The sequence below is a fragment of the Anabrus simplex genome, chromosome 1 (assembly GCF_040414725.1).
Source record: "Anabrus simplex isolate iqAnaSimp1 chromosome 1, ASM4041472v1, whole genome shotgun sequence".
In the NCBI taxonomy this organism is placed as follows: domain Eukaryota; kingdom Metazoa; phylum Arthropoda; class Insecta; order Orthoptera; family Tettigoniidae; genus Anabrus; species Anabrus simplex.
The window spans coordinates 304663879-304690988 of record NC_090265.1 but is presented as its reverse complement, the minus strand read 5'-3'; the positions used below and the strand labels follow the sequence as shown (position 1 = coordinate 304690988).

Here is a 27110-nt window from a genome sequence, read left to right as displayed (position 1 = left end):
AATCAGAGATTGACCAAAGGAATTGAAGGGTTTATTTCCAATGTGACGCAAATTCAAGCTTAACGTGAAATTGTATTACCACAATAGTTCTTTATCATGTGGGAACGTACTTATTTTCAAAGTGGAGTACATCGTGATTAAAATGGCAACCGAAAGTTGTATTTATTTCCTAAGTGACGCAAGTCCGCGATGTTTTTATTTCCAAAGTGCCTTAACTCCACATGACCAATAGATCAGCGCGCATATATCACCTGACCGCTTACTGGTTGTGGCGGAATTCTGCTCTTTTGCTCGTGGTTTTGTAGTGTGCAAACGCACCCTGCTGAAATGAGGTAGCAAATTGTTGTTTCTTGAAAGGGAACAGGGACCATTGAGCAATGTATTGAAAGAAGACAAAGGCAAGGATATAGAGAGCCTCCTCGATAAATTGTAAGTGAAGGACATCCTAACATGGCATTTTATGATACAATGCCCTCTTCGATTTCAACTTCTGAATATTGAAACCCACAAAGAGAAACATTACGCCTTCAACTCGAATATAATATTGATTTTTTTTAAGTATATCTTATGAGTTGTGCATGTGAAGTGTATGGACCAGTAGGTCCTTCCCATCATTTTATCCCGAAAAATTATGTGTTAAAAATACGAAGCAATCATATTTATGTTTGCTTTCAGCCATATGTTAGGCTTCGCTAAATTAAATTTATGTTTTTAACATACCGGTAGTAAACATTATTATTTTCAATTCATATTATGTGTAGTTTGAAATTCTTAAATTGTGACTAAGCACAGCATTTGTGAAGTATTAAGCATTATTTTGAAAGTTTGAGCACCTACGAAGAAACCTAGCCCACACCATTCTGCATAATTCGTATTTCGAACCACCCTTCAGTTTCAAAGCGACGAAAATCCAAGATCCGCCGTCCATTTTTATGGTGTTCTTTGCACTAAGATTTTAGCCACCATTACAAGCAGATTTTGTTCGAAGTGATGATGCTACATAGAAAAAATGAAGTCTCTATCTTATCACAAAACCAGGTAATTAAAAATGGTGAATCCTGAAAAAAATTTGTTTCTTGGAGATGCGTCACTTTGGAAATAAGCCCTTCAATTCTGAACCTTGCCCTATCAATTCATGTAAAAAAACAATGGCGACTCTAATTTTTAAAAGGTCTTCAGGAAATAATAATTTCTTGTGGCTATTTCTAGCCGGGTGCAGCCCTCGTAAGGCAGACTCTCCGATGAAGGTGGGCGGCATCTGCCATGTGTAGGTAACTGCATGTTACTGTGGTGGAAGATAGTGTTATGTGTGGTGTGTGAGTTGCAGGTACGTTGCAGACAGCACAAACACCCAGGTCCGGAGCCATTGGAATTAACCAATCACCGACCCGGCCGGGAATCGAAACCGGGACCCTCTGAACCGAAGACCAGTACACTGACCATTTAGCCAATGATTAGGACCCTCAGGAAATAGGCATCATAGATGAAATTGTGTTAGACAGATCTCAGTTCAAAAAATCAGTCGACAATCACCGCTTTAAACATCATCCAAGCACTACCACCAACAAAACCTGGTCAGAAGATCGCAAGAAAAGCCACAGCGAGAAGATGAAGAGATGTAGTGAGAAGAAAAAGGCAACGTCATCAGCTAAATAAGTTCAATCGCGCTCCTTAATTGGGCATAACGAAGAAAGAATAATAATAATAATAATAATAATAATAATAATAATAATAATAATAATAAAGCCAGGAAGTTCCCAAGCACGGTATTATTGGACCTGTCATTATCAAGTAAGTAAGCAATATTTTATACCAATCAACACTAGTGAAAACAGTAGCCTTTTAATTCGAAATAGGCATTTATATGGCAATGGTTAATCTTTGTAGGTTTTTACATTAAAAACCAAAGATAAAAATCCTACACTTCCAGCTTTGAAATGATACTTAAACACCCTTCCTGCTCCGGCTAAAACCTCAGGACGTGATACGTTCCACAAGAAATAAAAGTCCAAGCCTTTGAGGGGTAATTTAATTATGAATATTGATGTAATAATAATATGTGATAATTATGTTCGTGTAAAAAATGTTGTTCTATCTCAGGGAGTTTCTTAGCTAAGTCGAGTGGCGTGCCCGACGCTATCTGAAAGAAATCAATATCTTGGAAACTAGTGATCGTTTTTTAAGCACGCCTGTTTCTAAAAATCTTCTCGAGTTGGACGAATAACCCATGAGACATTTGTACCTTTCTGACTGTGCAATGAACTTTAATCACATAGCCATTCTGGGAGGATCTGCTTATAAGGAAACACACCCAGGCTTCAGCGTCTTATACTTATTGTCATTTTTCAGTGATACAGTCTTATTCTCAGTTGTCATTCGAGCGATGAGTCACGTATTCGCATCGTTGATTCTATGTATCAGAGCGTTGTAAATCTATTTAGCCGAGAAGACGAACTCTGCGATTGGTAGTGGACTATTAGTATTGAGGAAGCGGGGTGCTTTCCGTTCTCACGAATAATAATAATAATAATAATAATAATAATAATAATAATAATAATAATAATAATAATAATAATAATAATAATAATAATAATTCGCAGGCTATTATATATGAATGTTAGTAGCGCGTCGCAGTTTAAAAAATATCACAATTAGTGAATGTCAACGGCAAGTCAAGGCCTATAGAGGTAGCACTGAACCGACTTTATGAGCTTAGTGAGTATTAGGAGAATGCTTGATACCTAAATTGCAACCAACAATTTATTTTGATTGTACGCGAGTGTCTGAGTTAAACAGTCGGGAATAATTATCATTAGAGCGAATTTCCGGCCTGACTTTCACGTTGACGGGCTGGTAAACTTACCGGCAGGTAGATATAAAAAAAATTCCACTGCTCAGTTTTCTCTCTCATAGCGTGTTTAGCTGTCTCTTTTCTTCGCCTCGTCCTCCTCGATTCCTTTTGTTCCCGAGCCGTGAACGTCACCCGACCCAGCAGCAAAGTCTCCGGTTCATAACCAAGTAATGCGTTTTGATGCATTGACCTCAGTTCCTGGGTCCTGGGTACACTTAACTGTGTAACTAATTGTTGCGGAATGTTTATTCATTGTTGGATTGTTTTAAACCTGCCATATTTTAAACTAGGAAAGATGAATAGTCTCCTAAGAGTTTACTTCGCGAACGTCCGAGCAGTTTCTAAGTTCTGAACCTTGTAGAAAAGGATAGGGGGAAATCCTGGCAAGAGAAGGTGCACACAGTCTGTCACGTTTATCAAGAGAATGCCTGAGAACACACATGGGCAATGCGACCAGTGGTAGTGTCCGAGTTCGTAGGGAAGTTCCGGATGAGGTGGTCGTTTTTAGAAGGGTGACAAATATCGGGCTACTCCGTGTCATTGTCTATAGCATGTTAAAGATCTCTGGTGATGTACTCAGTGTCACCCGACAATATTACATTAGCTCAGCCATACGAACCGGCAAATAGAATTCTACATTCGTTGCTACTTAGCAATGAGGTGTTCCTGACTCCTTTACTAACTTTTAAAACATATAAATCTGAACTAAAACGAAAAATATGAAAATTAATATTCATTAAATAAAATACACAATCGTCGGACCTTGTACTCACACTTAGTTCTTAGTATACGTTATTTGATGGGCGCCAGCTACAACTCATTGCAGCAATAACAGAATGAGAATCTTGAATATCTCGAGGGTGTGGGGTAATAAGCTTACTTTTGACAACATACCATATAAGTTCTGGGAAAAGGAGATTGTCGTTTTGTTTCCCCATTAAATTTGAGGTTATGTAATTCTACTCTTGAAATAAAACGATAAATTAATTTGATATAACAAAATATATTCTTAAATTATATAGAAAAAATAGCAAGACCCGCTGCCATAAATCAGATGAAAATATAAAATTATGACATTACAACTGAAAGAAACTCGGCATTAAATTTGAATTCCTCTTGACCGGACATTTAAAAGTTATACAAGAAATGTATCCCTCACTGGTTCACTTGACTGTACTTTCAACACTTTGAGTGTAATTACGACGTATTCCTTTGAGTTGGTGTTTTGCTGTAGGTGTATCAAGCCTAATTTGGTGATGTATCCTCTTTGTTTCACTGACGACTAAGTATCCATATTACTGCTTCTTCTCCATCCAGATGACTGACTACTATTATCTCAGTACAACACTTCTTGGCAAGTGTCTCCATCCATATGACTTCTTGGTAAGTCTGTTCTTCTATATGACGTCATGGCAAGTCTCTTCGTCCATATGACTGACCGACCAACTGTGGCCGACTGAGGCCTTTCCTTCCCTTTGACTCACTCACTGCTCACTATCCATTTGACTGACCGACCAACTGTGGCCTCACTTTCCCATTGACCAATGACTGACGCTACAATATACAGCCAGCTTATATAGACTTTAGTTGACACACCTACGCAATCTCCAGAAATAACTGTGGTCTACTCCCACCCGGCTCCAAATGTCACATACAATGTTGAAATTGCCCTGGGCAACCTAGGTATCTCCAAAAAAAGATGAGCTCACCGCTAAATGAACACGATGACTCGGCAGTTACGCTAGCACTATTGTAACATGTGCGTTGCAATGTCAAAACTTATTACAAAGCATATCCATATATGATATTATGTAGCAAGTCTTACTTTACATGGTTAAATGCTAATATTTACACACACACACATATATATATATAAACAATAAATTAAATACAATCACGCAAGCGATAAACATTATATAATTGAATTGAACAATAATAATAATTACAATCTCACAGATAAAATAATAATAATACGGACATAATAATAATAATAATAATAATAATAATAATAATAACACAGATGAAATAATAGTAATAATAAAATACAGATATCATCTTGTAACGAGATTGCAGCAACACAATCGGAATGTGGAAATTGGTAGACAGGCTGCCTAGAGGTCTGCTGCTGGGTAGCTGATGCACATGATGCTGATTATTATTATTATTGTTATTATTATTACTTCAGGAAAATGTTAAGGCTAATATCTCAATTAAGGCTATGGCTGCTGCCTTCCCAGACTTAGGCCTTTTCCACTCCACTGTTACCAAATCCTTCTAAGTGTTAGCGGGTTAACGAGTTGCTTCTGTTGCGTCAACCCGGACTGCAATGAATAAGCGGATGGTTGTCCAGCAAGTGCCAGGCCTAGAATTTTTCGGCGCAATAGTAAAACGGAAACTCACTATGTAAATTGCGATGTCTATCTGCGCTTCTACAAGGAAAGCAACTGTTTTCAAATGTTCCACACACATATTAAACGTTTAGAAATGACGTACTAGAAACAGATTAAATGAAACATTTGACTGAATCCTTTTCATATAAATTGCTCTAAGTATGTTTTTAATTGCCAACAATATAATTTGTTGTCATTATTTGGTATTCCTTTACGCCCCCTCCCTTGCCCTGAAATAATTAGTTACGAACCATTTAAGATATTCCACTGCACCATTGTTTTGTGTCCGATAATTTAAACATTGTTCAACGAATACCTAATTAGCACGATAGTGCTGGTACCTTTCCAGAATCCGTATGGTAGAAATACATTTTAAAGTATTTTTCCCATTTCCAGACCTTATACCCATCATAGACATGTATTTTAAAGCAAAAAATCAACTCATTTTTTCATATGGGAAAGGGTTAGTGCGAGCTTAAAGTATTAGAACAACTACTTCTTGTTTTGTTCTTTTGTATACGAATGTTCTCATTTTAATATATAACTAGTAATACTATCATGATTATTAGGGGGAAAATATCTTTCTAGGTCGATGCCCTGAACAAATAGCATTTGTTTAAAGTCATGATTATTCGTCTGTTTGTATTGGAATATATTCCTTTGGTAAACAAGGAATCATTAGCCTCGAACAAACGACGCCACGTAACACAGCGGCTTACACTCCCTTTTTGGTCGATGTTATATAACCCGCATTAGCTTCGTATGTCTGCTGTACTGCAGATTAAAGGGAACAATGAGGGGTCTGTTGTTTTCCGATAGCAAGCATTTATCTGATGACGATATGTTTCTGTAACTATGTTTGCTGGGTGACGGCAGGAACTAACGGAAAGCCGTTTTGTGCTCTGAGCATAAATTGCCGCCTGGGAGAATTGTTAAAGGGAGTTTTAATGGCGGATATGGCCACTAAATAACAAAATATCTCCTGTTGTATGGAATGTAACATTTTATGTTCAGACTAAAACCACCAAATGTCGATTTATACTTCAGGCAATTCATGATACAACTGCAGTATAAAATTGTTCGTTCTTTCTCATTATTGGATGCATAAAAATGTAAGATAATTCAGATTGACCTATACAATTTTACGAGGCTAATTTTTGCATGATACGAGGTAATCATGATAGCGATGATGATAATAATATTATAGAACTCATTTGTTGTTAGTCAGCGCTCATTAGTAGGATATTTGACCTCGTTATGCACCAATACTCCTCCCTTTTTAGACTTTTATTCCCTCTAGATCAGTGTGTATGAAGCAGTTCTCGGTCCGTTGCATTCACTAAAACTACCCTCCAGCACAAACAAATTTATAGAAAACCTGACTTTGTAATTCGGATAAAATTAGATATATAGCTTTTTTATTTCAAAATTTCAATATCGCATAAACGTATACTTCCCCTTTAAAATAACTACCGAGGTCATAGTATATCGTTGTGAGAGTTATTTAGCGTTACATTTTAATAAAATGAAAAATTTGGACGAATGTGAATATACTTTTAATGTCTCCGGAACACAAGATATCATCTCATATGATTTAAAACAGCGTCAGCCTGTCTCAGAGGAGTTAGTGCACGAAGAGCTCCCTGTGTTGCCCCCAAACTTATGTACATGCAGAGTTGACATCATAGCGATCGACTGGAAAACCAGGACCGGTTTCATAATCGATCCCACTATCCACTTCGAAATGGACAAATAACAACTGTCTATCGTAAGAAGAATGATATCTACAATCCCCCAGTGAACTATCTTGTTGCCAAGTATGACGTACAAACTGTTACGGTAACAGGGTTGCCTGTGGGATGCAGAGGCGGGCCAAATTCCTTAACAAATTTTGTGACCGTTTCGGTCTAGGAACAAGAATGACAAAGAACAGCACTAATGGCTATAAAAGACGATCTTCAGATTTGGAGAAATAATAATTTCTAATTATTTTTACGATTTAAAATGACAAATTATGCATGGTACCCTTTGTCAAAGTGACATCCCATAATATTGGGAATCAGTTACAAATAAATAATCTGAGGGTAACTTTTCCAAATTATGCTGGAAGGTTATCATTGTTTGAAATCATACTCTTCCCATGTATATATGAGATATAGAACTAACAAGGTTCAAAAGAACGCAAAAAGCCATCTCTGTACAGGCCATGAGGGCCCTTGGAGGGCTGAAAGGTGAAGTAATCCATGTAAGTACTATATAGTGATTGGCTGTTTCGCCTAGCCCGCCTTTTCCTCCAGAAATTAATTTGGTACACATTTCTGTTGTAGGCTGTGTGAATTGTAACACCAAGAGCCGCTCCAGAGATGAAAATATTATTTCTTCTTTTTAATTCTGACGGGAAATCGAACCCATTCCTTCCGGGTAAACTAAGCACGCCTTTACTACCTTGACTGGGCATGATCCGACATTGTAGTACGTTCAGCTTGGTTCAAATTTCATACTTTACCTTTCTTGCAAAGTATGTATTTATTAATTTATTAATGCCTTTCTGTACATGGCGAGGCTCAGGCTTTGAAGCGTGCCATTATGCCAACCCACATAATTATGCACCTGCATAAACATAATATACTGAGCATTATAATTACTTAAAATTAAAAATTCGTTTAATAATATTTAAAGTTAACGGTGAAATGTTATTTAACTGAAATTTAAAGTATCATAAAAATTGTGGTCCGCCTCTGTGGTGTAGTGGTTAGCGTGATTAGCTGCAATCCCCGGAGGTCCGCGTTCGATTCCCGGCTCTGCCACGAAATTTGAAAAGTGGTACGAGGGCTGGAACGGGGTCCACTCAGCCTCGGGAGGTCAACTGAGTAGAGGTGGGTTCGATTCCCACCTCAGTCATCCTGGAAGCGGTTTTCCGTGGTTTCCTACTTCTCCTTCAGGAAAATGCCGGGATGGTACCTAACTTTAGGCCACGGCCGCTTCCTTCCCTCTTTCTTGCCTGTCCCATCCAATCTTCCCATCCCTCCACAAGGCCCCTGTTCAGCATAGCTGGTGAGGCCGCTTGGGCGAGGTACTGGTCATCCTCCCCAGTTGTATCCCCCGACCCAGAGTCTGAAGCTCCAGGACACTGCCCTTGAGGCGGTAGAGGTGGGATCCCTCGCTGAGTCCGAGGGAAAAACCGACCCTGGAGGGAAAACAGATTAAGAAGAAGAAGATAAAAAGAATGTTAATATTTTAAAATGAATTTATAATGTTTACTATTATTAAAATTCTTCCGGTCCCGTGATGTAGGGCGCAACGCGTCTGCCTATCACCCGGCGGCCCCAGGTTCGATTCCCGGCCAGGTCAGGTTTTTTAATTGTAATGATTAATATCCCTGGCCTGGGGACTGGGTGTGTGAGACGTCCTAATCTTCCTTTCCTCACACACAACATTCCACACTACCGCCATTCCAATTACACGCAGGTTCATACAATATGGTGCCAGTAGGGGAATAAGATCCACATGGGTCGACGCCCCGAACAAATAGCATTTTAAGAAAAGAAATTAAAACTGTATCTCTAAAAATTTAAACTATAATGTTACTAACCTTACATTTACATTTTATTCATATAACTTAATAATATAACACTTGAGGGTGCTTCTTAGAGTAAACTAATCTCAATGTAGGTAAAATTTCCAGCACATTCTTCGGAATAGCTTTAGGTTGCCTATGTCTCTCATTTCAGCCGGGAGAGAATTCCAGGAACGTATGGTCCCCGGTACAAACGAGTTGTTATACGTTCTACTGTGGTGAGTGGGGCTGGACAGCAGGGATCTTATTGATGACCTTAAAGTGCTCTACCAGAAGGAGAGAGGTAGCTGAAATCTGTTCTCAGATAATTTGGTTTACCTGTTCGCAGTATTTTGTGCAGAAGAGAAACAGCACGGTACTTACGTCTATCACATAATCTTAACCAGTACAGCTGATGGAGGAATGGGCTGATGTGGCAACATGCGGAACATTTAGAATGAATCGAATGCAGGCATTATGCGCCCGTTGAAATTTAGAACCAAGTGAACAACTTATGTTATTGTAGACTACATCACCATAATCAAATATTGGTAGTATTAGTCCTTGAACAAGCAATTTCCTGGTTTTGACAGGTAATTAGAAAGTCCGTCATTTTGTAGAGTGAGTGAAATGAACGTAATGCATGTTGACAAATTTTTGTTAGGTGCTCTGACCAACTGAACTACTTATCAACAATTATTCCAAGGTTCTTAACGGAGTCTTTCAGTATTGAAGGTGTCTCAGTGATCTTGATAACCGATATACTGATGCTTTCTTATTTGGCATGCGCTTTGTTAGATGCTATTATGATGGCTTGCAATTTTTAATTGGTTTACCTTCAGGCAGTGGCTGCTAGTCCATTCATTAATGTTACATAGGTCTTCGTTCAATTTCATGGTTACTTCTTGTATGTCATTCGGCTTGCTATGAATATACAATTGGATGTCATCTGCGTATAAATGATATTCACAGTTCGTCAGTTTTTCTGATAGGTCATTCATGTATAGGGAGAACAGAAGGGGTGATAACACCACACCCTGTGCTACCCCCATCTCAGTATTTCGCCATCTAGACACATTATCTCCCACTGACACAGATTGTTTACGTCCACTGAGATAGGAACGTACCCAGCATAATACATTATTAGAAAATTTCATCATTTCTAATTTGGCTAGTAAAATGTCTTTGTCAGCGCAGTCAAATGCCTTTGTAAGTTCGCGAAGAATTAGAATTGTCATTTGTCCGTTATCCATTGCTAGCTGAATGTCGTTAGTTACTTTTACTAATGCTGTGTTGGTACTGTAATTCGATCTAAACCCTGATTGATATCTGTCGAGTAAGTTATATTGTATGAGATAGTCTGTCATTTGTTTGTGTACTAGTTTCTCCAGTACTTTTCCTAGTGCAGGGAGGATACTAACAGGGCGGTAATCGTCAAGGGTAGTGGGGGTATTATTTTTCGGCAAGGGTCGGATGATGGCATTTTTCCACTTCTCAGGAAAGATTCCTGTCATAAAAGAGGTGTTAATAATGTGCGTTTTTTGTATGAAGAATGATGTCTAAAATTTTTCTTAAAATGGACAGGTTTATTCCGTCGTGTCCAGTAGACCCTGATCTTATGTCATTGAGGGCGCTCTTTACATCACCTGGAGTCACATGAGAGAAGAAAAATGTTTCTCCGCCATGCTTTCCCTTTGAAGGTAATCTGTGGCTCTTTAGGTACTTCTGTCCATCTGGATGTTCCTTGAGCTAAAATAATCATTCAAATCGTCCAAAGGTACATTACGGTTATTATCGTTTGTCTTTGTTTCATTTAGACCCATATCACGTAGAGTTTTCCATACAATAGCAGAGTTATGTGTGTTGAATATTTCGTACGAGTAGCATATGTTATCGTTTCTTATCATCTGCGTTGTTTTATTTCGGAGTCTTTTATACTTGTCAAAATTGTCCTGTGCTGGATGTTTCACACAGGAACTATAAGCTGTGGCTCTGTCTTTCATTTGTTGTCGAATTTCTTGATTGAGCCAAGGGTTAGAGGGCCGCTTTACTTGATCAGTAAGTTATGAGCCATGTCTGTCGTCTAAAGTTAAAGTTAAAGTTCGTTTAAAATGAGATACTTTGTCGTCGATGTCCTATATATACTGAATTGTGTGCCATGGTAGGCTCAGAGCGTCCTCGGTATGTGATTGTTTAGGCTTGTATTTTGGACACTACAAAGAGTAAGCAGCGTAAATCATACCATGTCAGGAAATACCTGGCACATGCATCTGTCCATGTGACAATGTACGGTCATTACCCAGTATTATTTACAATGATTAGATCGAGGAGTGTATGTGAGGTGGCAACATGGTGTGTGGGTCGTAACGGCAGAATTGTCATATTAATGGATTCAAACATGCAAGTTATTCGCCTAGTCTCAGCAGTTTCATTCGTCAGATCAGTGTTAAAGACTCCCATTAAAATCACGTGTTCATACCTGGAAAAATAAATCATGTAGCGCTTCCTCTAGATCTGTGATGTTTCCAGTCGTCGGTGGGCGGTACACTACACCGATTAAACACTTCGTACCACGAGCTTCAATTTCTACGAATAAGAATTCCGGTTTGTGAGAGTATACACTTGGCGATTTAAATATTACCTTATATTTCAAATCATCACGTATTAATATTCTGACTCCCCCTCCAGGATTTTCCTCTCTATCGTTCCTAACTAAACTGTATCCACACATTTTAACTAGTGCTGAAGGGATAGACTGACGCATCCATGACTCTGAAAACATTATAGCATGCAGAAGTACGGTAGGGCGTAAGAATGTCTTCAAGACGGTTAACGGTATTCTGCGAGGGGACTGGCACGACGGGGTAATGACCTGTCTGGGACAGTGGTGAAAGGAGACTGAAATTAGAGACATTTGTTTCCTGGTTGCTTAATGCTGCCAACTTGAAAGTTAAATTATTACAACTGATAGTAAGAAGTACCTACTGCAACTATAATATTAGTATCTAAATCAAAACTACAACTATGTGGAAAACTAACTTAAGTGAACTAAAATGACTATGGCGGTCCTTATATTGCAGTGAGTCTGCTCATGGCTAGTAAATACTCTTCAAATCTAAACGATTAGTTGTGGCTATTTTACGGTTCCCTTGTTTTACATATATGATCCCATACGTTCTGGACGGTAAATTTTGCGACTGAATCCTGAAGAAGTCGGAGTCGTGCTGGAGTTAGATCCTCGTGGGTGGTTTTTTTTTTTTTTTTTTTGAGCCCTTAAGTTTCTTTCTGTTCGTGAACGTAGCGTTTCTCTTACGGTATGATACAAACTTGGCGATTATAGGTCGCGGACACCCGTTCTGGACTTTTCCCACCCCTGTGAGACCTACCAGTGTCATCCACAGAACGACTGACCTCGATGTTGTCAGTGTTCTCGTCCACAGTTTCAGGTATACCGAGCACACGTAGGCACTTGCCTTCTTTGATACTGTTCCAAACAGTCAGTTTTATCCAGCAGTTCAGTTTTTAAACACTGATTGTTTTGTCCCGCTCCTCCAGAGCCCTCCTAAGTCCTTCAGTTACACTCGTATTGAAATGAATAGTCTCCTTTAATTGTTCAACAACTGACTTTGTTACCTGGTCCTGTATAAGGTTGGCAAGCGTGCCAAGTGTCTCCTTGCTGCTCAGCGCTTCCTGTACGGCCTGCTTAACTATGGCTTCCGTTGGCACTTGCTTCACCTTGCGTGGCATTATTAATTTATAAAATTTTTGCTTTTTGCTTCCACCAATCACTTCACTAACACTCACTGTGAACCACTGCACTGGTAGAGACAATGTAATACACTCTGAGCTGCCACACTGCGAAACTTCACCTGCTAAATTCATGTTCGCCACGAGCTTCGTATTCTGCGTCTATGCACTGTCCGCCATTACTCTCTTATCGCCTGTAACTTCGTATAGTTTAACTCAGCAAATCAAACCGTTTCCTGACTTCTGTTGACTATTTTTGTATGCCGTGAGCTAAGTCCACACCGCTCGCTGAAATGTCTCCTACTACGATATTTGTAATAAGCAACAAGTTGCAATGTTCAGTTAACCTATGAGTCCATGTGTTGTGCATATCATAAAGGAATTACATTTTAGATTTCCACACTACTTGAAAACATGCAGCAATAAGGTAGGCCTAGGTCCCGTGAAAAAACTCTGTGTGGGTCATATATTCGTTGTCATGAGTGTCGAATTTTTAGTACACAGGGAGAGAGCTCCAGAACTGACCATTTTAGTGAGTGTTAGTATCATGACCATCAAGAATTAATTCTTAATGAAGAATAGCCAGGATTATGACTGCGTGTTTTGTTGGTGGTGCATCTATGCGTCAATTATACACGGGGTATGACGAGGAAAAGTAAATATTGTCTAGGAGTGCATTGCTGGATATTTCCATACCGAATTGAAGGAACAATGCGGACTGTGATATAAATAGAAATCACGTATTGTTGTTGTAAAGTGTACTTTTGCCCATTATAGGATTATATGGAGTTTCAAACGTTAAAAAACGTTCAGAAATCACTTCGTTCTTTTATAGCTTCACCTGATGGAACACATATTTCATCATTTGTGTCTCAATTCCATTCAATATATCCCAGTAGTATTTTAGTAATTTTTACATTGGTGGGAAGGTGTATGTTCCATTCCAAAGAGAGTGACAACATTGCACTCAGCCTTCCAGTATGTCTACAGATTATGCTGCATAATCTATATGCAATGAAGCAATACAGTTATTCTTTGACTTTTGGATATTATTTTAAAGTGGGAGTGTTCATGAAATGTGTATGGTAACTATATTTCTTACTTGTTTACAACTTCTGCTACGCTCTTGTACAGGTTCATTACAAAAAATATATGTTTTAGGGTCCATCGCACATAGTCACCATGCCATTTAATATTGTTACGTATCACCATGAAATAAAACACTCAATTTCATTCGACAAGATAATCGCACAAAACGGAGTCAAATAATATCGTTTCTCCAATTCACCAGTTTATTATTTTTAATTATTGTTATTCTCTTCATTTCATTCCGATAGCTGATGGAGCGTTTTGTAGCATGTACATGGTTTTTCTAGTAGCATAAGAGTCTCACACCGATGAAGAAAGAGCATTGATTAAATTTCCTGCTGTAGTTTTGTTCATATCATGCAGAGAGAGAGAAATGTCAATAAGATAAATCACAAATAATTTACTGCACTATTATAATATTTGTTTCAACTTTTCAGTGAATTCAGAGACCATTAATCGCGAAGAGATCTTAGTTACAAATTATACTTTTAAATTATATGTGTTCACGATCTTCAGAGGAGGTTTTTATTTCATAGAGCAATGACGTATGATTATTTTCAGTGAGTAGGCCAGTAAACAAGAAACACTTTGTAGCCCCATGTCTACTCTCAAAAGTCCTGTCTAGTAACTTAAAAATTTTCTCCGGCAATGTCCCCTTTGTGTTTTATGCAAATGCACCAACAGTTGTAATTTTATGTCAGCAAAAGTGCCTTCAGAAATCCATAGCTCTAAAATATTTTATAGAGCATTTAACCTGTTTGAATGGTTTCGGTAAGAACCGGTTATACAACACGCACAGTAGATATTCATCCTGGCAATGGATAAAACGTTTAATTTCAGATATAGAACGTGATTAACACTCAAGAAAAAATCTTTAATTATTTCCTTTACAAGCTTCAACAATTGTTGTTCTCTTACAGACGCACCCCCGATGGAGGCGCCCCGGCGACTCAATGACGACGTTCACGACAATGGCATCCTCCTGCATCAGATGATCCGTGATGAAGGTTCTATTTACTTGTGTGTCCTCCCTTTAATCTGACTAACATTCACCCGCTGATATGATTGAGTTTTGGTTTGATATTAACTCGAAAGTTTCTTTTCAACTAACTCGCTTGCTCTTGCTTTTTGTTTACACGGAATATGCTTTCATTTCAGCTAGCATTAGTTTTGCACAGATTATATATATTACAAAGTTAAGTTCTGAAGAAGTTGTTGCTGATCATTGTCGTTTTAAGAAATCATCAGCTTTTTAAAATAATTATTGAAGGAGGAGGTCTAATTCCTCCTAGAGTGAGATTAAAGGAAAGGAAGAGTAGTGAAGAGGAGGAAAATAAATAAATAGATTCCTGGGTCTTCAAAATCTGTTATCATCTAGCCGATATTGACATAAGTAAGTTGAAATAGTGATAGACTCAGCTGGGACCCGTGATTTCAGTCTATCAGCTTCTAGAACAATTTGAAATAGTCAGTCCGTTTCTCTGTCAAACGTGTATAAAAAACTATCGTGAGGACTTTAGAAATTTATTTTCCTTTTTGACTAAATACAGTATTTAAATTAAATTTCAAAGCTTAGCGTTAATCGATTTCCACTTAATTGTGTTTAATTCTAGAGACCTATGTCAGTAGATATGCTGGTACTGTCAACAACTGAGGTGTCTATGGGCAATGAAGTAATTACGGTCAAAAACTATAAAAGGCCTGTTTTCAGCATGCAACATTTTTAACCGGTATTTGTATATTTTTCTCTGGTTCCAGATAGACTTTTTCTTAGCCTATGTGATAAACACGCGAATCCACACCTGGATTGTTTTATTATATTCGCACTATTATGTTATCTTGATCACTGCAATTGATCGAAAGTTACGATTAATCGTAATTTAGGTGGCGGTGGCTAGTGGCTGCCAATGGTCACGCTTAGCCACTGGTGACTAGTTTCGTCTGCGCGAGGCCTTAAACCTAAGCTATGTCTCCCGTCTAACAATGATGTAGTAGACGCATAATATGATGTCTATTTCGAAACAGTGCAAAGAAAGACTCCAGAAAAAAAGAGAATGACTATTCTTTTGTGTTTAAAGGAGAAAATATCAGGTATCTCTTATACTCCAGAAGAGTTTCCTTGGTTCTCAGGTCATATTTGTTTATTTATTTATTTATTTATTTATTTATTTATTTATTTATTTATTTATTTATTTATTTATTTATTTATTTATTTATTTATTTATTATTTATTTATTTATTTATTTCCTAGCTCTTATACCCGTCGCGTGTCCCGTGGTGTAGGGGTAGCAGCATCAGTAGTCAGTTAAGGAATAGTTACTTATGCAACTCATGCGTAAAGTGAACCGTTTTTGCATGAGTGTAAAGATTGAATCATTAGACTTTAGCCGAGTGCTTAAATTACGTGAATGTACAAACTTTCATGCCGAACAACTGGCATAAATAATTGTATATACTACCATAATAAATATATCAATTCTATGGGAAGAACTATATTGAAAAGAAACAGTTATATGTAACATGCCAATATTAGAAGTGTTTAGAATTTCTTCGTTTACGTTCTTATAATATACTCATTGGTATTATATATAGTAATTTCGTGCCTTTTGAAGCACACGGAGAAGTGTATAATGTATAGCAGGCCATGGATGTTCTAGGAGAACACATATAATATGATAAATTATAAATCGAAATGTTCATTCTTCCATTAATAGATCTTGAAATAATCTGGATAATGTTTTGTACAAAATATTAGAAAGTTTTTTGAAATAATTTTATTTCACAGTGTCCAGAAAAGACCTCTTTTTCAACCGCAAAACTGTTTATAAAACGCCTAGTTTTTGTTGTGGTAGTAGATAAAATCATTTTAATCTACGACTTGAATGAAGGCGATTGACACAGAAAGATTTGGTTCAGTTATTCATAAAAAGTAAAGTCATCTCCGTATAGGCCATGAAGGTCCTTGGAGGGGTGGAAGGTAAAGGCTTCTACTATCAGTAACCTCGGAACTTGATGGGGTAGAATTGTAAGCTCTACACCCGGCCACCTTCGCCCTCAGGAATTAACCTGGTACTCATTTTTGGTGTAAGCTTCCTGACGGGGAATCAGTTATTCATACCGGAAATGGAATTGGAACTGACTCCGACCATCACACAGTCACTGTCTTCTCACCAATGTGACCGTAATTCGATTCATGATCAATGCTTGTAGGACATTTAAATGAAACATCGCGTCCACACATAAAATTAGAGTTCCCGTGGATATTAGAAGTCAGTAATAAAGGTACATGCTTTCCAAAACACAGTAGCAATTAACGCAATCATAGGCCTGGTGGCCATGATCGTTAGGACGCTGAAGTCTAAAACGGTCTGACACCGAGGTTAGCCGATTCGAGTCCCGTTGGTCGAAACTTTTTCACCATCAGAATGCTGGCCGGCATGGTAGGGGAGGTGGTGGTATACAACTTCTAATCCCAGGATTGCGTGCCAAAAGCCTGAATTAAATTCCAAACCTCTCTGCAGTGCTCATATGGAGTGAGGGGGCATATGACGCTGTTGATGGTGATTCGTCCGTCGGATGGGGACATTAAGCCTTGAGCAGACCCCTTGGTGCTATTCTACAGGAGTAAGCTATGTGCCGGCACCGGGTTTCACCCTCTCCCTACTATCATATATCACGTCATTCATTTCATCTCATTAACTCCTCTGATGAGGTTGACGTCAGGAAGGGCATCCGGTTATAAAAACCTGCCACAACAGATTCATCTCATCTCATACCCGACCCCGTAGGAAAACGGGGCAAGGGTTGGACAAACATAGCTCGTGTAAGGCAATCCTGCCATTTTCCTGCTTCTGATTTTTATGGAACTTAGTAATAAACTGTGTATTGAGGTAAAGTATCATCCGTCAGTAGTTCGTTTCAACTGATTATTACTAAGTGTCATAACAATTGGAAGCGGTAAAGTCTCAGAGTTTCCTGGCCTGAAAATGTATACTCCACCTTAATTTTATGCGATTAAATAACATTAAACATCACATTCTATTTATGACGAGCCACTTTGGTTCTGCAAATGGATCATTAATGATCCAACTTGCAATTCTTCAGTTGGCTTCCCAGTAGTGATAGGAAAGTAAGAAAATAATACCCTTCACTCTTCAGGTAGCTCTTCAACTGATTCAGCTGCCCCCGTGAGTACAAGAATGATTTATTCATTCGATGGATCTTCCCTGGTGATCGAGACTGAACCATCCACACTATTTATGAATCGGAGATCAGAAATGAGTGGAGCATTAGAGTTCACAATCCTCACTTAATTACTCGACCAGGATTAAGACTTGCAATGTAGTAAATTGTTGTTTGAAGTGAAACTTTGGATTATGCTATAAAGATCAGTTCATATGGTGTCATTTGGGGTGAAACCTGAGAAGGTTGAATGCCGGTTAGGAAAAAGGCTACGATATTAGAAGATAATCACAGGCCATTTAAATTGAGTAGGATGTGACATATATGGAATATGTGAACTTGGCCCATTTTTACGCCGCTTGCCCTTCCTGACGCCAAACATATGCGGAGGGATGCTTTCAACTTTTACATATTTCTGTGGAGATTACACGAAGATATGTGTATTTATACAAACACAAACATCCAGTTACCAAATCAGAGGAATGAATCACAAGCAGCTAAATCCCCTGGCCCAGTCGCAAATCGAACTGGAGACCCTCAGAACTTACACTGACCATTCGTCCAAGGATCTGGTTGATGGCACAGGGAGAGAAATCACATCATAATGAACAAGAGTTAAGTGGGTTTGCAGGTTGTATTCAACGGTATTTTGTAAGAAGAAAGAAGTCGCAGACGAAATTATCCTTAAATCGCTCTACTTCTAAGCTGACTGTTGTACAGGAGTGAAATTTTGTTGTTCATGGGGTATTTTATTTAGAACTAGATGTAGCTGAGGTGAAAGTAGCGAAAATTTGTACAAATCGGTACAAAGAGGTAGAGACAGTGGTAGAGTATTCGTAGTGTGATGACGAAACCATGGACAGGTTTGACTAAACATGTCGGACGAAGCGATCGAATTTTTTGGCTTAGTTGTTGCAATCCAGCAAAATGGAATTTTAAGTGTAGCTTCACGGTGGAAATGTTAGCATGCTGGCCTGTGGCCGAACGGACCCTTGATTCGATTCCGAATCGGGGCGAGGATTTTAGACTTCATTACTTAATTTCGATGGCTCAAAGGCTGTGTGTGTGTGCGTGCGTGCGTGCGTGTGTGTCTGTGTGTGTGTGTGTGTGTGTGTGTGTGTGTGTGTGTGTGTGTGTGTGTGTGTGTGTGTGTGTGTGTGTGTGTGTGTGTGTCATAGATAGGGCCCCATCCTGACAGACATACAGATAGCCTGTAGATGTCAACTCGAAAGACCTGCACCGAGCCTCTTCGGAGCCCATACACCTGACATGTGCAGGCTTGGCTCGCTAGAAAAGCCCGTGAGCAGCAGCTTGCCAGTGCACCAGCCGGCAATAACAACCCGTACCTTCACGGAAAATTTCTCTTTTAAGCGTTGTTGTTCAATCTACTGTTCTACCAATATCATAAATAATTATCTGAAATAATAATATTAAGACTTTAATTTTATACCAGAAAATGTATTATAATACTGGTAGGTACAATGGACAGCCGTATAAACAAATTACGAATGTTTTAAACCCGATAATATACTGTATTCGAAACGTAATGAAAACATTGATAAAGGTGCAATTATATGTGATATACATGAATTACATTTCGTATTGTTGATCTTTCTCAATTAAATTTCCTCTTAGACCTGCAAGAGCTATTATGATACCATGTTTAATAATACGCTAGTGCCACTCTTTTCAGTCAACAGAGGAACACTTTTTTATTGACTTCATTTTGTTTGATTTTTTCAAGGTTTGGTGTTATATTTTGAGCTGATTCGTATTGTTGTATCAGATTTTGGACTAAATTGTCCCGCCCCCACTTTTAAATAATCTTTGATCAAATCTCCATGTGATGAATTCGTAATCGTTACAAAAAACTCTTATATATGGAAATTTCAGGTTTTAGTTGTTTTAGTTTTTATAATCATATTAGCAAATGTACCCGTGCTTCGCTACGGTATTCTACAATGTGTACGGATATCGAAGTAAATTGCTGTACATGAAGTGAATTAAAATATTTTAATTGCATGTCTCTTGGCATTATCCGACAAAAAGCATAGGGAGGTCCGCAGACGTTGTTTCTAATGTGAAGTGCGAGTTGCAGAGTTGTAATGATAACGACAGGTCCACTTGTCTGCCGCAATTCACTATGCGTAACGTCAGTCACATTTTGATGGGTAAATTTGTTAATAATCGGGGGCACCTATATCTAATGATAAAGAGAATCAGGTAAAAGAGTTTTAAATAAATGCACGCTCCCTTGCCTTCTGCTAGTCAAATCAAGAAGGGAATTATGCATTACAATGGTACACAGGCGTTGGAGAACTACCCCATTCCTATTGCTAGTTAAAGACGATGTGGGGAGTACTGATTACAACAGCAGACGTCCTCCTGCTGAGAGTCACTATTGATTTGTAAAGTATTAATTACAATGCAAGACACACCCCTTTCTAGATCGCTACAAATCGACTTAAACTAATAAATGTAGATCGACATACGGAAGTACATGCATGTTCAACTTCATTTATAGAATAACTGCTGCTAAACGGTGCATTCATATTGAAAAACGGATTGTATAAAAAGACGACTCTGGCCTCATTTAGCTATCTAAATGGCTGGCCCTACGATATTTCCTCGTATCTCATCTATTTAAAGGCAAGATTATTTTAGAAACGTTGAATAGGGCGAAATTTGTGTGAGGTTTCCACACAGTGAATTACTGTTCACATACTTATGCGACAGCTTTAAACATAGAATTTGGCTGGGTGGGCCAATATTCGTGTAGAATTTGATGATCCCATCTTTCCTATGACTCAAACTATCACTTATACGTGTACAAAGTGAAAAATGTAGGTAAATCCAGAAATAGAGCCAAATTTATATTAAGGGATAGAGATACGACAAAAAGTCGTAGGACCAAAGTTGTAGATCACTCCAAATTGAACTGAGATTGTGCCATCCGTTTTGTGATACGACTTACCGTTTAGCCACCAAATTGCCTCCATATTTCGATATTTTTGGGGGGTAAAAAAATAAATTTTTTAAACATCTCGTAAATTTTCCATCGGTTACAGGCAAAAAGCTATAATTTTGCCACATTTCTATTTTCTAACTCGTCTGGGAGATTGTGCTGCCCTCTTGATATGGGGGAGGGGGTTAAAAATTAGGACTTTCAGGAAACTTTTAGGCCCAATGAAACCTATAGGTTATCGTTCAGGATAAATATCACCGACTGTGTTCTTATGCATATTTGAAACTCCCAACGTGTCCCTCTCAGAGAATTTTGAGAATTTTAGATTTTTCTAAGGATCCTGAAGTCATCAGGTTGTCTGGTACCAAATTTTAAGTTTTAGGATGCCTAGAATGGTCACATTAATTCACGTCTGTTTTCATTTTTATGACTTAATTTATATATGTATAGTACAGTATGTGTAGATCGCGCCAAACTGACTTCTATTTGTTAATATGGATTATATATTTCATCCGCTTCCGAAGTGGTTCTAGGGGCGTCTTACTCCCACAGTACGTTTTCCAGGTAGTAAATCATACTTGAAAGTCATACTGGAACATACACACGTCTATTACCTTGGGCATTCTTGACAATTTATTTTTTCACCCTTTCTCACCCTCTATGCCAAGCGGGGGCTGAAGCTGGAATGTTACTATTCATCTCAGCGACCCGGAAAACTATGGATTAGGCAGTATATTCGATTATTATTATATGTCACACCCCCTCCCCCATAAAGGGGGTTAAACTTTGAGTTTTAAAAAATCGAAAGTGTTACTATTCATGTCAGCGACCACGAAAAGTATGGATTGAACACTACTTTTGATGATTTTTGTATCAGAGCCCCCTTGCCCCCCTGCCCCTAAGGTTTCTTGGGGTGTATTACCCCCACGTGGTTTGTCTCCTGATACTAAAAATTCCGAGTGTCGCTATTCATCCCAGAGTCCTCGAAAAGTATGGATTCGACACTATTTTCTTTAATTTGTATATCTGACCCCCTCACCCCCCCCATAAGGTTTCCTGGGCTGTCTTATCCCCACGTGGTTTGTCTCCTGATACTAAAAATCCGGAGTGTACAATTCACCTCGGCGACCCCGAAAACTATGTTTTAGTTTACTTTTATATATCACTCCCCCTCACCCACCAAAGGGGGCTGAACTTGGACTTAAAATACCCGGAGTGTCACTATTCATCTCAGTGAAACCGTAAAGTATGGATTCGGCACTAATTTCGTTAATTTGTATATCTGACCCCCTTGGCTCCCCCACCCGCCCCTAAGGTTTCCTGGGCTGTCTTATCCTCACTTTGTTTGTCTCCTGATACTAAGAATACGGAGTGTACAATTCACCTCGACGACCCCGAAAAGTATGTATTCGAACCTATTTTCTTTTAATTTTATATATCAGCCCCCTTCGCCCCCACACAAATGGGAGTAGAAATTTGACTTTTTTTAAATCCGGAGTGTCACTATTCACCTCAGCGACCCCACAAACTATGGATTCGACACTATTTTTGCTCTTTTTTCCTGAACCCCATAACCCCCCACCCCTAAGGGGGCTAGTGGTGGCTTACCCCCACAGTGCTCGTCTTCAGATAGCAAATAATATGTGTTCAAATTTTGATTGAAATTGCACCAGTGATTTAGGAGGAGATGTGTCATTTACACACATACATCCAACATCAGTCCCCACTCGCCCCCACCCAAATGGGAGCAGAAAATTGACTTTTTTTAAATCGGAATTGTCACTATTCACCTCAGCGACCCCAAAAACTATGGATTCGACACTATTTTCTATGTTTCACCTGAACCCCCTAACCCCCACGCCTAAGGGGGCTAGTGGTGGCTTACACCCACAATGCTCGTTTCCGGATAGCAAATAATAAGTGTTCAAAATTTGATTGAAATTGCTCCAGTGGTTTAGGAGGAGATGTGTCATTTACACACATACATACATACATGCATACATACTTACATACATACATACATACATACATACATATATACATACATACGTACGTACTCGTTTATTTTTATGTATCATTCCCCCCTCACCCCCCAAAGGGGACTGAACTTGGACTTTAAAAAACACGGAGTGTCACTGTTCATCTCAGCGATCCCGAAAAGTATGGATTCGCCACTATTTTCGCTAATTTGTATATCTGACCCCCTTCCCCCTCCCCGATACTAAAAATCCGGAGTGTACAATTCACCTCGACGACCCCGAAAACTATGTAATCGACACTATTTTCGTTTAATTTTATATATCAGTCTCCCCTCGCCTCCCACCAAAATGGGAGCAGAAATTTTACTTTTTAAAAATTCGGAGTGTCACTATTCACCTCAGAGACCCCAAAAACTATGGATTCGACACTATTTTCGATTATTCTTTTACCTGACCCCTTAACACCCCACCCCTAAGAGGGCTAGAGATGGCTTACCCCCACAGTGCTCTTCTCCAGATAGCAAAGAATAAGTTTCAAAATTTGATTGAAATTGCACCAGTGGTTTAGGAGGAGATGTGTCATTTACACACATACATCCATCATCAGTCCCCCCTCGCCCCCCACCCAAATGGGAGCAGAAATTTGACTTTTAAAAAATCTGGAGTGTCACTATTCACCTCAGCGACCCCCAAAACTACGGATTCGACACTATTTTCGATTATTATTTTACCTGACCCCCTAACCCCCCACTCCCAAGGGGAGGTGGCTTACCCCCACAATGCTCGTCTCTGGATAGCAAATAATAAGTGTTCAAAATTTGATTGAAATTGCTCCAGTGGTTTAGGAGGAGATGTGTCATTTACATACTGTACCGGGAAATGATTGCCGGGTTTGAGCATGGGAAGGATCTCAGGTAGTGTCCGGTGTTTTTTGGAGCAGGTACAGGGACGGATAGTATCGCAGGGCGAATAATAGATGGTAATTCCTTTTTTAAAAAATTATTAATAATAGCCACAGATATATCACCCTGCACTTGCAACTCAATTTGGTAGTTAATATTTGTCAAAAATGTAAAAATCAAAGATTTATGTTATGATCTTCTTGAAGTCTGTTTGCTTGAGAATATCAAGAATAATTTCACTCTTCCATAGAGCATGATTAACCTACAGTCTTTCTAATTTAACTGTAAACACAAAATATCAATTCGCACCTGGGAAGAGTTCATTATATATGGTGCTGACCTATAGTCTTTCTAAATTTAAAACCACAAAAATGAGCACACACTTGTCATGGAAAGTTTGATAAATTAATAAAATATTTGATTTCTTGCTGAATGACTTTCAGTTCGTTCAAATGGAAAATGAAATTAATAAAGCACTTGAAAGTCCTAAAGTTCATCTAGGTAATGTGAATTCAAATTAATTAATAACTTTGAAAATGAATTTATAGCAAAATGTGAACTTCTTTTAAATAACGATAAAATTATGAATTAATATCCACACGAAGCACTTGTAATAGCACTGTACTGGACTAAGTGCTTTGTAAAAAGTCAGTCAGTTGTGATTACTCACTCCGAATACGAGAAGATCTGCTTACGAGTGTTGGAGTTGGAGACTTGGTGTCTGGAACATTCCGCGGAGTGCGGGCGAAGACTCAAACTCAGCACCGGCGATGTTCAGTGAAGATACCACGCCAATCTCCCTCGTCGACGTCCCTCGATGGGTGGCATAACTGAAGAAACCATGTAAATCCCTCGTAGGAAACGAAGTTTGATGTAGCTAGATCACGTAACACTTTTGTCAAGATTTCCGTTGTTCTTGGAGGAAATTTTGGAACACGGAAAGTTCAATTGGCGCTATTGAATTCACAAATATCACGGATATTAATACTACACACTGTCGTAATGCACAGTTCTATTCTTACACTGATTTTATGATGTTGAATTAACATTCACAGTCCATGCTGCAGAAAACACAGTTCTTATATATACAGTTCATGGGTTTGATATGTAATACAGTTCATAATCGTCACTAATTATGTCTGAAATACGATTGTAAAGTAGTGAACACAGTCCATAAGCAGTTGAAAATGTGATTTGTAACAGTCTCTATCACAGTCTCTGAACAAATATGATTAACAGATTAAGGTGATTTTAGGGCAGTATTTACACCATACTAGTCTGTACTATTTAATCTTATTGTAAAAAGTCCTTAATGTTCACTGGGTTTCTCACAGTGGTGATCGAAAGATCGAGAAAGTGCACTAGGGAAAATAGTAAGTTTTGCCCTGGTATGGGACGAATGTCAAGTAAATAAAGTTACACACAGTTCACTGATATATTATCGTAAAAGAAATGTGTCTTAGAATGATTGAAGTTGTCGTAAATTATGATTTCATTTTGCCACACACAATGATTTAGGATATTGTCACAGTTCACAATGTCGTAGACTAGTCAGCAAAATATTGGACATTTCAATTCTCACTTCAAATTATAGCTTTACTCTGATAATAAATTCACAAGTATTATATTACGATAATTCACCTTGAGAAACGTCTAGAATCTTACCGTCGTCGCGGCGCGGCGGAAATTTCACGTACGGTACGACGTTCTTTCACTATTTCAACAGCGTTCGATTACGGCCATGATTATGTCCTCGCGAATCGCGACGGAGCATACTTTCTGCACACACTGTGCACACACACTAGTCTGTACACGGGACTGCACTGGCTATGGCCTTGGCCCAGTGGCCTATATATACACGTCTGGTGGGCAGCGCTTGGAATCAGGTGATGAGGGGCGAGTATTTCTCCCAAAGTTTAAATTGTCATATTTCGGAAACCGCTGGATGGATTGATTTCAATTTTGCAGGTTTTTTTCCAGAACATTGGCTACAATTCAGCGTTAGTCTCGAGTTAACCGGTACAGGCATTAAAAAGTTCATGAAAATAGCCAAGAAACTTCTGTAGGAGAAGTAAGCTGCAAGCGGCAGTGACGTCACTTGATCTTGCTTGACTTGTGTTCTCCCTCGTGGAGTGCAGTAGGTACGAGAACATTCTCTCACACAGCTGTTCACGTATCGCAACTGAATTGTATGCTAGAAAATAAAATTTGTAATTTATATATAGTAAGATAAGATAAGATTTACGAACCATCTAGCAATGGTCTAGTAATACGTTACAGAATAGTATCGTCCTAGTTAGTGCGTATTCAGTTTTAAAACATGTTTAAAGCCTAATATGATTAGGCATAAATTAATATTAATAAATTAATTAATACATATAATAAAAATGTCTTATTACATGTGCTACCATGATGACTTTTCTTCTTTCTATACATTCCAGGAAACGTATTTTTTCATCTACTCTCTTTTAAACATCTTCTTTTTTACTCTCTCAGTTCTTATTCATTTCGGCACCTAGGTGTCTCCGGAAACCATAAAAGTTGTTAGTCGTACGTAAATAAAATAACATTGTTAACCCTCGGACACTGAATGACTCGTACGCGCTGTTCTTTGGTTTCTTTGGTAATAATACCTTAAATAGTAGTATATGTAAATATTCTAAGCCAATTTGAAGAACATATTAGATTTTTCTTTTTCTGAGAATAGAAAGAGGTTTCTGACACTCTTTTACCTGACCCCCTAACACCCCACCCCTAAGAGACTCATCGAAGGACAGAGTTCTTTTACGTTCCAGTAAACCCACCGACACGAGGACGACGTATTTCAGCACCTTCAAATTTTACCGGACTGATCCAGGATCGAACCTGTCAGGTTGTGGTCACAAGATACGTGAATATAAATACGTACCTTTTGGTTGAGCATTTCCTCCTTTAGTCGCTTTATCAGTGGTAGACGATCTCCATCTTAATATTCATCTTATCCCTTACTATATTAAACGATAATATTTGGGGTTTAATTTATACAATTGATTCAAGGTTTAATGACAATTTAAACATTTATCCAACCTTCGACCATCCATAAATAAGTACAATACTTCCCATTCATGTCGAAACGACAACGAAGTCGAGAGGTTCCGCTTTGAACCTTCCGCAGTAAGATCCATTCTGTTAACTGAAACTGACTACGAATGCAACCTGCAATTATACAGTGCACAAGTGCCCCTGTGCCAATTCAATGTGCCCGCTACCCGTGTAGCAGTTCGCTGCCAGTTTCCCAGCATTTGCACGTCGCTGCCATACAACATTATTATTTTGCAGTTGGCATTGCCCTCATGGCAGGATATCCTATGTTGCCTAGGAAAATAATGAACACAACTTATTACGCCTCTACTTAGTCTACAACCTTCTCTTCTGTGAGCAAAAGTTACGCTGTGATGTGACAATCATTG

General features: G+C 38.6%; 1 protein-coding gene across 1 annotated transcript in view; it reads left to right on the top strand.

Moving 5' to 3' along the window:
* The window catches only part of LOC136864566 (zwei Ig domain protein zig-8), a 729461-nt gene that overhangs the window by 432714 nt on the left and 269637 nt on the right, over positions 1 to 27110 (top strand). Inside the window, exon 4 of the mRNA XM_068226246.1 lies at positions 14554 to 14640. Coding sequence (XP_068082347.1) covers positions 14554 to 14640 — 87 coding nt within the window. The remainder of the gene's footprint in view (positions 1 to 14553; positions 14641 to 27110) is intronic.